Source organism: Bidens hawaiensis, unplaced genomic scaffold (genome assembly GCF_021521415.1).
Source record: "Bidens hawaiensis isolate Kalapana, Puna unplaced genomic scaffold, B.hawaiensis_p1.1 tig00046359_1, whole genome shotgun sequence".
In the NCBI taxonomy this organism is placed as follows: domain Eukaryota; kingdom Viridiplantae; phylum Streptophyta; class Magnoliopsida; order Asterales; family Asteraceae; genus Bidens; species Bidens hawaiensis.
The window spans coordinates 72,719-87,318 of NW_027498282.1; the positions used below are offsets into that span (position 1 = coordinate 72,719).

At 33.6% G+C, this 14,600-nt stretch overlaps 1 protein-coding gene and 1 pseudogene across 2 annotated transcripts; one reads left to right on the top strand and one right to left on the bottom strand.

Annotated features, from left to right (window-relative positions):
* Nucleotides 1-9,000: 9,000 nt before the first annotated feature.
* Nucleotides 9,001-10,168, top strand: LOC143596415 (uncharacterized; annotated as a pseudogene). Its single transcript, XR_013146707.1, has 2 exons — nucleotides 9,001-9,432; nucleotides 9,537-10,168. The product of XR_013146707.1 is annotated as an uncharacterized LOC143596415 (transcript).
* An 84-nt stretch (nucleotides 10,169-10,252) lies between these two features.
* On the bottom strand, nucleotides 10,253-14,275 carry LOC143596412 (putative cyclin-B3-1). Its single transcript, XM_077075192.1, has 21 exons — nucleotides 14,221-14,275; nucleotides 14,051-14,144; nucleotides 13,867-13,902; nucleotides 13,669-13,740; nucleotides 13,473-13,508; nucleotides 13,272-13,343; nucleotides 13,111-13,146; nucleotides 12,910-12,996; nucleotides 12,787-12,828; nucleotides 12,645-12,702; nucleotides 12,516-12,564; nucleotides 12,340-12,439; nucleotides 12,186-12,243; nucleotides 11,853-12,110; nucleotides 11,652-11,774; nucleotides 11,465-11,554; nucleotides 11,210-11,371; nucleotides 11,017-11,076; nucleotides 10,843-10,941; nucleotides 10,582-10,760; nucleotides 10,253-10,502 (listed from the first exon to the last, which is right to left on the bottom strand). Exons 1-21 carry the CDS (start codon nucleotides 14,273-14,275, stop codon nucleotides 10,364-10,366), a joined length of 1,905 nt encoding a protein of 634 aa, XP_076931307.1. The 3' UTR covers nucleotides 10,253-10,363.
* Between the last annotated feature and the right edge of the window lie 325 nt (nucleotides 14,276-14,600).

Here is a 14,600-nt window from a genome sequence, read left to right on the forward strand (position 1 = left end):
TGGTTGTATGGTTGTATGGTTATGAAAAGGGTACCGAGCCCTAATAATACTCGAGGTATGATGTATAGTTGTATGGTTACGAAAAGGGTACCGAGCCCTAATAATACTCGAGGTATGCTGTATGGTTGTATGGTAACGAAGAGGGAATCGAACCCTACTAATATTCGAGAACTAGGGAACCGAACCCTACTAATATTCGAGGAAAGAGGGTACCGAGCCCTAATAATACTCGAGGAAGGAGGGTACCGAGCCCTAATAATACTCGAGGAATGTAGGGCGTAATGCTCTTTATAACGTAAGATATGAAAGCAAGTTAGTACGTATGAAAGTATGAAAGTATGATTGAAAGAATATAAGTTTATGTGTATTGTATAATGTATGATTAACTAGAACTCACTCAGCGTAGCTGACTTTTAGTATGCACGCAGGTGAGTAGGATGAGGCAGCTCGCTTGAGGGGACACGTGGCGTTGAATAAGAGACTGGAATCGGAAGGCTCAGGGCGTGTTATGTTTTAATTATTTAGTTTTCGAAAGACAAGTTGGTTGTTTAAGACAAGTTTTGAATTGTTACGAAATGTTTTATGAAAGTTTTTAATGTTCCGCGAATGTTTTAATTAACTCTGATATTTAGGACTGCGTTTATGAGTAAATCCAACACGAAAGTAGGGCTACCGGTAACGGGGCCTTACAGTGTGTGTGTGTGTGTGTGTTTTATAAAATATGTATAAAACTTAATTCTCTTTTTAGATATTGGGCCCAATCTTTCTGTACCCATAATCCATTTGAGGTATTCGGTCTACAGGCCATTTTATTTCGTCGTTAAGCCTATATGCCTTTTTATTTCGGCTCGGCTAACATCTTAAATTTTTGTAAGCAACCCTGGTCATCTGATAGAATATTTCCCTATGTAAATAGCATATACTTGATTGGAAGTTTTGTTTAGCATCAGCATCCACACGTTGGAACACGTAGTAATTATATGTCCCAAAATTTATTTAAACTAGTATTTATGACCCCCGCGTTTCGGGGGAGGTGGTGTGAAACCATAACCGAAGAAACTTACGGCGTCCAAACGTTACTGTGTTAGATGCACTTACGCAATACTTTGTTAAATCATGAAAAGATTGTTATTTATGGTAAATTTAATCAGGATCATCTATTCATAGTAGTTGAAACTTGAATTTTAGTTTGATGTCATCATGATCTTCACAGATGAAGTATACAGTTATCATCTTCTTGGCGTACCAGTTTGGTAAAGTTTGAGCAATGTATCTTGTACCATGTGCAGTGGGCATAGATGTCTTTGAGGCGGCCATGCATGTGAAGTTGGATTGCTGTCATTTTGAAAGAATCATATATTAGTAAATGAACGTAAATGATTTACATCTTTTTTTTTCATATAGATTAGTCAAGTACCATAACTATGTCGAATTATTGCCTGTGAGATCACAAATTGTGGCTTTGTTTTCTAGTGGGCCTAGAAGATCCCATGCAAATGCATGCAACAAACATAGGCAGCAGATCGCGCTCGAGTTCAAGCCAAGTTGATAATGCATAAGCAAACAATATGCAAACACATAGTGTCAGAGCCTACTATAGCCAGTAAAGAGACATCTTATACCTAATAAATGATAACAGAAACAGGAACATCGAAGCTAATTCTGCAGCCATGAGGCTTCAAGCGTTGATGAAAGCTTTTAAATACTTAACACAAACTAACATGAACCAAAGCAGCCACTAATAACTTTGAAATGAAAAACCAGCAGCATCTTGAAACTGGAAATGAAGAGACATAACTATATAAGGTCAAACAAAATGATATATATCTAGCAAACCCACTAAGAAAAAAATTGTAGTAATAGAATAACTCTAAGTAATAATATTGAGAATAAAGCTAAAATGCCTGATAAGTACCACATAGATGCATATCTATTTGGTTGAATATGATTAAAAAATTAGAATTAGTTAGAATCCACCAAAACTTTAATTGTTTATGACATTTTTTTATTATTTGATTTTTTGTATCATATGATTGTCATTGTCTATAAACTCTACCTAATTAAGTCAAATGGAACATGAAATCAAATGACCTTATTTCAAATTACCCCATTTCAAAATTAGGCCTACGATAACATTCAAACAATAACCATTTCAACATAAATAAACACAAAATAAGACATACAATTAGTACCAATGACCCGAAATCAAACGAAAACAATTGATTACTCATTGGCTAAGAAAATATTAGACAGTCATGCAATCACAAACATCATACACACAATCGCATGAACCAAATAACTTGAGAACACGAACATTTGAGCAAGCTGCTTGCGAGAATGGGCAAGACAAAGGACAAAAGCAATTACAAACAAAATAACAGTACCAACCTCTACGGAGAATCAAAACCACCATAGCGATTTCTTCATAAATAAAGTTTTAAATAAGAATAAATTAAATGAAACCACCTGCAATCAAACATACGACAGAAGTATGTTACATCTGAAACATAAGAAATTCAAAATCTGGTATGCGACATACGATTTAGTTACCACCGAATGTAAGGAAGAGGGCAATTCCGAATGTAAAAAATGAGCATTTGTGAAGGAGATGAAATTGTGTTAACTTACCTGGATTCAACGATTTCTGGATATCCGATACGGAAGAAGCGAACCAAGACGGCAATTATCAGAATCGATGATGGGGTGATCGCAAGACGCGATGGTGGTAACCTCTGCACAGAAAGAATAGGAGTGTGGTGATGTGGTAGGATAGAGAAGGCCACACGTATAATGAAACATGTGCTAGTGGCAGGCCACGTGGAGAAATAGTGTAGGTCAAAGATGAAACACAAGAAAATAATAATCATATATAGCTAACACTACATCATAATCCGGACAAACGCATTTAACTATGGTATTTACGAGCCAATAATATTCATATTTAGATAGACAAGTCATTGTTAGACATCCTTTAATATGCTAACAGGATTCAATTTGTCCATGGTAAAAGGTCTCAACATTTTCTAGATGCACTTTGATGGATTTATAAACATATAATTACACATATACTCGAAGTAAAAGTCGAACAATAATCACATCGTGTCAAGGTCTTTCAAAAGAATTTTCTATTTAAAATCTCATAAGTTTCTCTCGGTGATATGTACATCATTGTCAAATGTGATTATAATGACCTTTTAAGAGTGAAATTTTGATAAAAGTATGGCTAATTATATCCAACTTATCTCCCTCTTTATCAAAATATCTCTTGAGTTATGTCAAGCTCAATCCAAATAATTTAGTCCATATGTGATAAGCATAAATCCATGCATTTACCAATCCATCATGGACTTCTTTCAACTTGAAAAATGACGCATATGCATTCACTTTTACAGGATTTTTGTTGCATAAAATTGCTCATTAACACATCATTTTGTATCACATATCAAAAATCCATATTGTACGATTTATTTGTTTATTGAGATATTGTACTCATCACGTACATTATCTTCTATGTGTATGCTTGTTGATGCACATAATCAATTAAATTTTCAAGTATTCAATTACCTCAGGAGTTCCATTTATGTTCAACATATTCAATAATTGTAAAGTATTGAAAATATGAATCTATACACAACAATCATTGTGTTCTCGAGAACTTCTCGAGAACTTACTTTACATGATTTGATAATTCAAATCCTTCATAGATTTTCTTGTAAACTCTCAGTATCAACTGAATAACAATATTTATTGGACGCATGTCAATTCTCTTTTTATATTACCAGACTGTTTAGTTATCGGAAAATCATTGCTTCCACCATTGGAGAATGTGTCTCCTCATATTTAATCATGGGTCTTGGCAAAATCCTTGTGCCATCAGTTTTGCCTTATATCACTTGATGAATTATCATAACTCATATACAAGACCGTTTGTATCTAACATATTTTACAACTTTAGTTGTACGGACTGCTGGTCCAACAAATTTTCTGTTTTTTAGAGAATTCAACTATGCCCTGTTTGCATCTTTCCACTTTGGCCAATCATTTTTCATAGGCAGATTTAGAATATTGATCCTCATCATCATTTCAAGCGCTAATTATATATATAAATGAAAGTATAACGACGTCGACTTTATTTCGATTCCATATATCTTTATAGACATGATACAATAATTTATTGAGAGCTCTTTGTTTTCAGGTACTTAAGGTTCTTTAAGAACCATCATGTCTAATCTCATTCAAGAAACCTTTCACTACACCTCGACTTGACCATCTTTATTACTTGCTCCAATTTTCTAGGAAATTTTACCTTTGGAACCGATCAATATACCACGCTACAAGCGTGCATTAGAATTATTATCAATATGCGTTTGTCCTTCTGGGACATTTATTAATTGGAGCATTAGCAGTTCGTATAGGTGTCTTAGCTAGACACTCTCTTTTGGTCAGTGAATCGTCCGGTAATTGATTCGCTAATCTCTTTACATGAATTATCCATTGAACTTTTAGTTCATATAATTTAGTTTGAGGATCAATGATAATTCATTTCAACTAAATTCGTTTTCCAACTGCAATATGTCTCCCCCAAATGTTGGGAATGCTGATTCACTGAAGTGAAAACTAATGAGCTATAAACAGATATTACATTAACGGCTCATAGATATCGACATAAATTCCCAACTTCCTTTGTGGTATCATCTTTGTGTATTGTGGTGGATTAATTTCAGTATATAACACACATTAGATGAGAAATACTTGGTTACTGACCAAAAACCAATTGCAATGGGGAGGAGTATCATAACGTGTTGGCTTGGTGTGAAATAGTTTTTAAGACATGTAAAATTATAATGTACTCGAATACAAACATGAACCTTTGCTCTCGTGATAATTGCATTGGCAACTAATTATAGACGTTGAGTAATCGTCTTAATTTATGTAAGAACATAATTTGTGATGAAGTTTAACACTTATTCCAATGATCATTATTAACTTGGGAATCAAAATCATTATTATAACCGAATGTAAATATACCAATCTGAAATAATATGCTTGCTATCTTATTATCTAAGCCATAGATCATGCAAACATCAAGTTGCGATCTTGATAACCATTTAGACGATGCATCAATTTTCAAAACACTAAATGGTACCATGTTAGGATATGTGTATCCTTTTTTTTGAATTCCATAACATCTAGGCATTCACACCCTCCTTCAGTTGGTAAATAAATGATTTCCCTTGAGAGCAATATTACATGTATAACTATTATGAAGAATCTTTTGGTTCCTCAATAAATTTCACATCATTGACTCGGTGTGGTCTAACCGGTCACGCCATAAGATAATCATCCATAAACTTCAGGTTTATGATCGTATATGTATCATGCTTCTTTTGTACAAGAATGTAAATATGAGTGAACATTGTATTATCGTTTCAAACGATCATGTGATTTCACTTTTGTATTTCCAGATTTGGTTCTCGTATATGATCAATCTCTTTGTCACATGTGGTGGTCGATCTCATTATTAGCATGGGCATCATTATAATTTGATGATCAATCTCATTATTAATATAATCACCATTACAATTTCTCAATTATGTCCATGATTGCAATGATAAGTACATTGTTAAATTCACTTCAGGAATGGTATAAAACCAAACCGTTTCCATGGTTTATTCATAACTTTCTCGGTCATGAATACTAAATCACTTAACACATTTCATACACTTTAATGTATGCTACTTGGTGAAAATATTTGAGGTTTTAAAAATGAGAAATGGTCTTGTTCAGTTTTTCCTCATAACTAATCTTCTCTTTATATAACAAATATTAAGAAGTAATACATGAATGAGTCATGTAAGATTTATCATGCTAATATTATATAACCTTCAATTATGAGATTTAAAAATATGACACATCAAACGTGCTTATAATCTTTTGTAACGGTGATACAAAACCACATATTTGATCATATAGCATTCTTCAGTATTATCACCGATCTATTTAATATGTATATGATAGCACATTGAATACAACATATACCATTAATTTATATTTTACAATATACAACGTCATAACATGTCTCTATATAAACCGTTTCATTAAAACTTTGCGAAACAAGATGTTTGTTTTTCACCCATTACAAACAAATATATAAGTCATGTATCTCCGTATCGTAACATAAGCATTCACACGTATATATGTTGCAATTAAATATTTCACTATACTTTGAAACAAGAACAAATATCTCAATGAATTCCTTTAATGTTATAACAAATACTTTACTACGAGTTAAAAACCTTTATTTTCCTAATAATACATCATTCCTTTTCATTCTCCTGAAAATCTCAATGTTACAATGTATTTTTTATCATATATATACGTTTTAAATATATACGATGAAGCTAAAATTATAAAATGTATATATCCATAAACAGTGGAAATAAAATAACGTTATTACTAATTTGTATATCCACGATATACATATATTAATAATTTTATGTAGTTATTTTAAAAAACAAGAATTTAATTTAAAACAATGATTCGTTTAAAACTAGACAAAATTATTATGAACCTCACCATAAATATATATTATGGAAAGTTTTAATTAATTTGGCAACTTTGTACGTAAAAAATTGTTATCATTAAATTGTAAAGCAATCTTTGATGCAAATGAATTAAATTATTAAATAGTTAAGAAAATATTGATGATAAGTTCCTTTCAAGCTTTCAACCATTAGAAAGTTCATCTAAAAGAACCTTCCATGTAAATCTCCATTGTTAAAGATTAATCTAGGCTGTAATTCATAGCCGTAAAAGTATATTTTACTAATTATAAGAAACTATTTTGTCAAGAGATCAAGCTTATTAGTGTAAATTAACACTCATTTCCAAATATGATGATGCCATACATCTTAACAACCATAATTTATATTATAGATATCTTGACAGTAAAATATTTTAAAGATTATTAAAAGAAATTATACAGTTTTACAAATTATATAGCATGAACTGAAAGTATTTTCTTTTAAGTAAGCATATACATATAATGACTATTGGAATCTCTATTTTCAATTTGATAGTTAACTATTTGTTTATTTTTTGAACCTAATATAAAATTCATAAACTACCTGGTAGAAATTTCAAAAAACTTTACAAAACAATAATTAATTTTTGATACAATTAAACCATTCTTGTATGCATATTAATTAACAACATGTTACTAGATCCATGAATAATTTTTTCATAAACCAATTATATATGTGAAAAAAATTCATAAACCAATGATATTTGATTTATCAAAAATCAAATTACTACCTATATCGACCGACTCCCCTTATCCTAGTCTGTGTAAAAAATAATATCGAAAAAGAATGAGGTACTTTAGCTTTCTGACTTTTTTCAACCATTAATTATTGTTTTATGAAAAAATATTAATTGATTTTATTTCCAGTTAGTTTAATAGAAACAGAATTTCATCCACTTATAACTCAAAAACGTGCCTCCTATAAATCAAAGACGTGCGTATATGAGTGCAAACATAAAATACAAGGGCTAGTCTTTGTTATCTGAATTATGAATGAAGAACTCGTTTGGCTGAGACGACTGCTTCATCCCTAGCTTTTTGGCAAGCTAATAACTGACTTCCATCTTCTCCTTTTCGTGGTATCTCAATGGGGGTTTTGACCAAAGGTAGGGAGTAAAAAAAAACGAGTTGAGCAACTCGTGCTGATAACGTGTTGTGAAACAAACCTAATAGCCAAACATGTGAGAAAGAGATGTAGGGAGAAAGATGATGATTTCATTAATAGGTGTGTCATACAATATGATACAATGATATATGCATATATAGGAGAAGATAACTTGAAGAAAAAGCCTAACTATATTTGGTATTGATAACCACAATAATATATATTTATAACAAGGTTAAGTAGTCTCATATATATAATAAGGATTTAATAAATAATAAGCATCAAAGATTTCGCGTGACGCCTCCCAACTGACGACCACCCATTTGTGTTAATCATGTAGTGACGACTATAACAAAATTAGATCACATAAAATGAAAAATAATAATAATAATAAATGCAAAAACGGAAAATGAAATACGACTGTCCGTGTCGGGATATAATCAATTATTATTTTTCAAACTAAGTGTGCGAATATATATTTCGAACCTAAGTAATATTCCTCAAGTAAAACAATTACTTTTTAATATTTCAAGCTATGATGATGAACTGATGATCATGACCCATTCATTTGGTTTTCATAATTTTTTTTCAAATAAATAGTAAAGTTGTTAGAAATAACAAACGAAAACAATGGAGTTGAACGGGTCGGCCAGTTTTACCATAACGATTTCGGTTTTGTTGTTTAATTTTTTTTCTCAAAACAAGTACTTTGTAACTGTTTTAGATTTTAGAGTTTTTTTCACTTTCATTCAAAAGGTTTTTTTTTCATCATGAACTTGCTTTTTTATGATTTTTGTCAATTTTATATAACTCTGTCTATGTTTAACGTCAATCAAGGGGAAAAACGATCATTTACAAAACTGATAAACCATCGAGCATATGTAATAGGGTGTTTCTCACACCCCAAAACGCACCAAAGCACCCGGAAACACCCCCCCCCCCCCCCTCGCGGTGCGTTGGGGGGGATTGGTGGTTTCTTTATTTGTTTTTTTTTATATAAAAATAATGATGAGGTAATTATTTGAAGGGACTCCATCTACTTATCGTAACCCCCCCTATAGTAGCGTGATGTCACATAACAAAAAACACTTTCATGGAGGCTCCATCTACTACACCAATTTATTGTAAAACAACCACCCCCCCTCGATATCAAGTTTTTAGTTTTCAGTATCGGTATTTCCCAAATTTTGCACGAAATACCGTTACCCATACCGTTAACAAACCAAATATTTCGAATTTTCAAGATCAATACCTGTAATATCCGTAACTCAATCCCTGGTTTAGACATATTTGGTTTTGTGGTTGGCACAAACACATGAGTCAGGTACCAACGTCATAAATCCAAAATCACAAAACCCCCCAAAATAATCACAACCAGACACACGCGTCTTCACTTCCGTAACAACGATGATGAACACTCAGACTCCCTGAACAACAACCCAAACCCTAACCTCCAATCAATCCTAATCATGGCTTTCACAGTTATTCTCAACCTCTCTCCATCTTTCACTCGCCTTCAATCCTCACACAAACCTCCATCATCATCTCATCCATCAATTCACCACACCCACACCGTCCTCGCCGTTCAATCCTCACCCGTCGAACCCCCTCCCGTCCGCCTTCGGGTTTCCCCCCCTTCCGATCCTCGCCAGGACTTCTACGTTAACCTCGGCTTACCCGTTCGCACCCTCCGCCATGACCTCCCCCTCATCTTCACCTCCAATCTCAATTACGACATTTATAGGTATGAAACTTGTCCCACATCGCTCCTGCACGCAATATGTAGCTAGCTGTATAATATTATAATTCATTCAAGTTAATTGATAGTTGTTGATGTTCGGGTTACAGGGACGATATCACCTTCGTTGATCCGCTCAACAAGTTCACGGGCATCGAAAACTACAAGCTAATCTTCAGGGCATTACGTTTCCACGGCCGAATTCTATTCAAGGACATCTCACTGGAGATATACAGGGTGTGGCAGCCGAGAATCTAATTCTAATCCGTTGGAATCTGAAAGGCGTGCCACGAGTCCCATGGGAAGCCAAGGGCGAGTTTCAAGGGACGTCTCGTTACAAACTGGATCGGAATGGGAAGATTTACGAGCATAAGGTTGATAACTTGGCTTTTAATTTCCCACAGCAGCTTAAGCCGGCTATGTCGGTTCTTGATATGGTGGTTGCGAGTCCTGCTACGCCTAACCCTACATTCTCGTGGGGGAGTTTTGATTCGAGTTACTCGTCTTCGTGGCTGGACTTTTATCGTGCGGTCAGGAACACGTTGGATCCGAGTGAAGAGTTTTCGGTGTTACATGATTGCCAACTAGTTGCTACTTGTGTATAGTGAGTGTTTATCTAGAATGATAATACTGTTGTTACATGCACATACTCTACATTCTAATATATTATATAGCAACATTATATAAAAAAGCTTAATATAGAATGAAAAGGGATGTTTGCAGTTAGCAAGAATCTGATGATATATGTATGATGCATGCAATTTCACAGTCACAAATATGCATCGATTCTTCTGTTCTATACACCACAATTCCACAAAGATGATAATAAACCAAGATCACTATGTTTAAAAGAGCATGATCTTACACATTCACCTCCAACTATATGTTGGTACAAAATATCAATTAGATTTACCAGTTTGTAGCTTGGTCGAAAAGACTACGGATGTGGAAGCTTATCCAGAGGCTTGATCAATGCAACTTTGCAGTTTTTACTGCTAGTGTACTTGTCATATGTAACTCTTAAAACTGATTTACTTGCAGCTTGGTGAAATCCCAAGATCATATCAGCACAATCCCTACAATGTTAAAATATGATAAGATTTGTGACAAATGTTATGTAGAAACAAATGAATAACTAGATGTTAAAACACTTACCTGATCTGAAATTCATGATACTTAGAATGCTTGCATAGAAGTGGGGTCCATGCTGGGGTCAATTGCAGGGTACATCTAGCAACATAGATAGCTGATGCACATAGTAATGATGGCTTGTAGTGTAAAGCATCATATTCCACTAAGCACAGTTCAATGAGGAAGTATGCTAGGTTTTCAAACTGAAAAAATCGATTAAAGTTTTTAGTATTTGCCTAATTGAGATTCATGTCGAAACTGTTTAGCAGCAGACACAACAGTTACCTTTTTGCCTCCCTGTGCGGCCCTAAGAAATCTCAGCATGAATACATATGGAGTGGGCAAATGAAGACGGAAGTTTAACGTCTGTAAAATAGTGGTCTCCTGATAATTGGAAAAAAGGTATATGATTTTAGTGAAACTACATCATAATAAAAGCAACAATAACTTTAAACATACCATTCTAAGCACTTGCTCTCTTGTGTATGTCTCTGCTGAGATGCTAATTAGTTCCATAACCTGTTAAAAGGATTAAAACATTAGATGCAGTTTATTTTGATCTGTTTGCTTATCAGTGAGCCATCACGGGTTGTCTTTTATGTCGAGTGTTTATGGGCCAACCTGTGCAGAAAGATAAAACACAAACATTTACCTGTGGGTGCCAAAAATCCTCATACTTTGATGCTAGTAACAGTGATGTGAGACCAACTAATTGCATTTCACTTTTCTTAATCTTGACTGCAGACAAGTAAAAGTCAAAGAGTGTGACCATGAGATAAAGTGTCTCTTGCATCAAATCAAATTTCAGATGAACCTGTAAGCAACCAACATATGCAGATTATAAAAACCTTAGTTCTAACTTATGCTTGATTAAACTAACCATAAGAAAAGGATAAACAGAAAGTACTTCTATTAGCCAATTGATCAGTATGCCCCGCATTTGAGGAGTGATCTCTCTTTGGATATCCATATAATTTTTCAGTGGTTGATTACTTGCCTGCATTTGTAAGCCATTTGGATTATACCTCGTCACGTGTGCATACATAAATAACAAACCAGTCAACAAACATAGCAAGAAAGCGTGATAAACTCACTTCTGTGACCCAATAATGCTGATAGATCTCATCAATATATTCAGCAACATCAAGCTGATTAGCATCATCATAAATTTTAGGCAGGCTCTCCTCCTTGATGGCACTAACCTGATCCTTTAGAAGCTGCATTGCAACATATCATTAAGATTATAAAATAAGTATTTATTAAAGAAATAAAAAATACAATAAAATTTAACCAACCTCTGTTCTTTCAATTAGCAAAGAGGTATACGATTTTCGACGACCAGAACCAGATTTCCCCTTGACATTGAGTTTTGATGTACTCGCATCAAATGTGACATCTTGAGCACTTTTCTTACATGAAACAGATTCAGACTTTGATGGTTCCACTGTTTTCTTGGATAAAACAGAAGTTGCAGATGTTGATTTGGTAAAAACAGAAGTGGTTCTTGATACCCTTTGAGCTTTGGGAATACCAACTGTTGTTTTCACGGTTGGCTGGTAGGGATTTTTGTAAATATCAGAACATAATAAAAGATAAATGGCTTACAATTAATATGTATTTCAAGATACCTTCACTGAAATTCTAGACAGTCTCTGTTTATCGGTTGTTGATTGACCATATGATGGCCTGTAAACAGATTAAATTAAAAAACGTTGTATAACTTCTTAATATTTACTAAAAACGGCTTATAGTGATACAAGATTTTGACATGCGTGAACTTACATTCTTATACATCCGTCACTAACTCTGTTCTTCCGACGATTTTCCCGGGTATTGATTACTTGTGGTGCAATTGTCGTGCCAACTTTAGGTTTAACTGAAACTACAAAATAACAAAAAGAGTTAAATTGATACATTAATATCATCAAAGTGATTCACTTAAAAAGAAATTTACTCACCAAAGAAGCCATGTCTTTCCTTGTTCTTCAATTTATTATCCTTATCTCCCTACAAGCATAGTATATTGAGAATTTACAGAAAAAAAAAATGTTAAAAATGATTTATAGTATAACATAACAGATTCATACTTTCTTGATATCAGATTTCTCCTCCTTGTTAACATGCTTAAACACCGGTAAAGATTTCCTTTAAAATAAGCAATTGGAAACTTTAATTTAAGGACCTTGGCGAAAGTAATCTAAATAAATGTAACCAGATGAAAATAGAAACCTTTGTAGTGGGCGTTGTGGGCAGTATGTCTTTACAGATTTCCTAAATAAATAAAAGATAATCACAATAGTAAATTGGGCAAAGAAATGAACCAAAACAGAAAAGAATATCAACTACCGTTACCTTGTTACATAACCAACAGTTCGCTGATCCTTTGTCTTTGATTTATCATTGAAGACCTTCAAATCCTTGACTGACGAAACCGATGCCCTGCAAATTCATATAAAAGTAAATTTCATGCAATTAGCACTGAGATTAACGTGTGCAATCTCGAAGTTTTCAAGATATTAAGTAAAACAGTAAATGAAATAGTTGTGTGCTTACCGTTGTGAATATGCCACCCTTTCCATTTTACCTTTCCTACAATGTTTTTAGACCAAACAAATTTTAATCATCTTTCCATCATGTAGAAAAAAACTCAAGATAGCACAAACGGGATAATCAAATATCCAATTTTTAAAGGGAAACAGCTCAATGCCACTCACCCACTTTCTTGACCTTTAGTCTTTAGATTTCTGTTGGAAACTTTCAAATCCTTACCTGATGAAACCAAGACCCTACAAATTCATACGATACCGAACGCAATTTTATGCATTTGTCACTGGATTAATGTGCGCTATCTCAAGGTTTTCAAGAAACTAGAGTAAACGAAAGTAAAATAATAACAGGAATAGTTGTGTTCATACCTTTGTGTATATGTCATCCCTTCCATTTTACCTTTCCTGTAATGTTTTCAACCAAGTGAACATGTTACAGTTAACACAATGAAAACTGGAAAAATATTTCACACAATCATTTCTCTCTCTTTAAGAAAAACTTCGAGACACCACAAACTGGATAATCAAATAACCATTTTTAATGGAAAACCTCAGTGTCACTCACCCAGTTTCTTGACCCCTCGTCTTTGGATTACCATCGAAAACCTTCAGATCCTTGCCTGATGAAACCGAGGCCCTAAAAATACATATAAAAGTAAATTTCATGCATTTATCACAAGATTAAAGTGTGCCATCTCAAAGTTTTCAAGAAACTAAAGTAAAACAAGCAGTAAAATAATAATAGGAACCGTTGTGTGCATACCTTTGTGTATATGTCATCCTCTCCACTTTACCTTTCCTGTAATGTTTTAGACCAAGTGAGCATGTTAAGCTAACAAACGAAAAACTTTTTAAACAATTATTTTCTATATGTAGAAAAAATCTAGATACCACAAACTGGATAACTAAATAACCAGTTTTTGAAAGGGAAACAGCTCAATACTAACCCTGGTTTAGAGCCATCAACAGCTGCATTTCTCTTAAAAACACCCTGGGAATTGGTGATATCCCCCAATGCTTTTCTTCCTACTGTCGTTCGAGCTGTGAAGCACAAATTTGTAAAAATTGGTATGGGCCATTAAACTTAATACCAGCAGTTAAGTTGAGTGATTCTTACCAGTGCTGATGTTTTTCCCATTAATCTTGTCCAACTTGTTGAGAGCCTCCTTCATGATCATTACAAAAAGAACACAGGATTAATATATTTTTAAAAACGTTATATGCATTAAAGACTGCATTCCTCATTTACCAGTTGCTACCATGTATACAAGGTTGGCAAGAATTAGGAAATTAGTATTAACCTTTTGACAGTTGGCATTGCTATGACTGATTTCATCTTTGACTGGAATAGATTTCCTTCTACAAAAAAAGAAAAATGTAAATCAACATGTAATACATGCAATTCAAAATGTTATTGTATACAAGAAAGAAAATTATGATAAGAGAAAACAAACCACACATAAAACTTCAGTTAATGTCATTAAAACAATCACTGGA

Coding starts and splice junctions, on each gene's coding strand:
- LOC143596412 (XM_077075192.1), bottom strand. CDS start 14,275: ATGAAGGAGGCTCTCAACAAGTTGGACAAGATTAATGGGAAAAACATC. Junction 12,703..12,786: donor CCACAACGCCCACTACAAAG/GTTTCTATTTTC, acceptor CTTATTTTAAAG/GAAATCTTTACCGGTGTTTA. Junction 12,440..12,515: donor GGAAAGACATGGCTTCTTTG/GTGAGTAAATTT, acceptor GTTATTTTGTAG/TTTCAGTTAAACCTAAAGTT.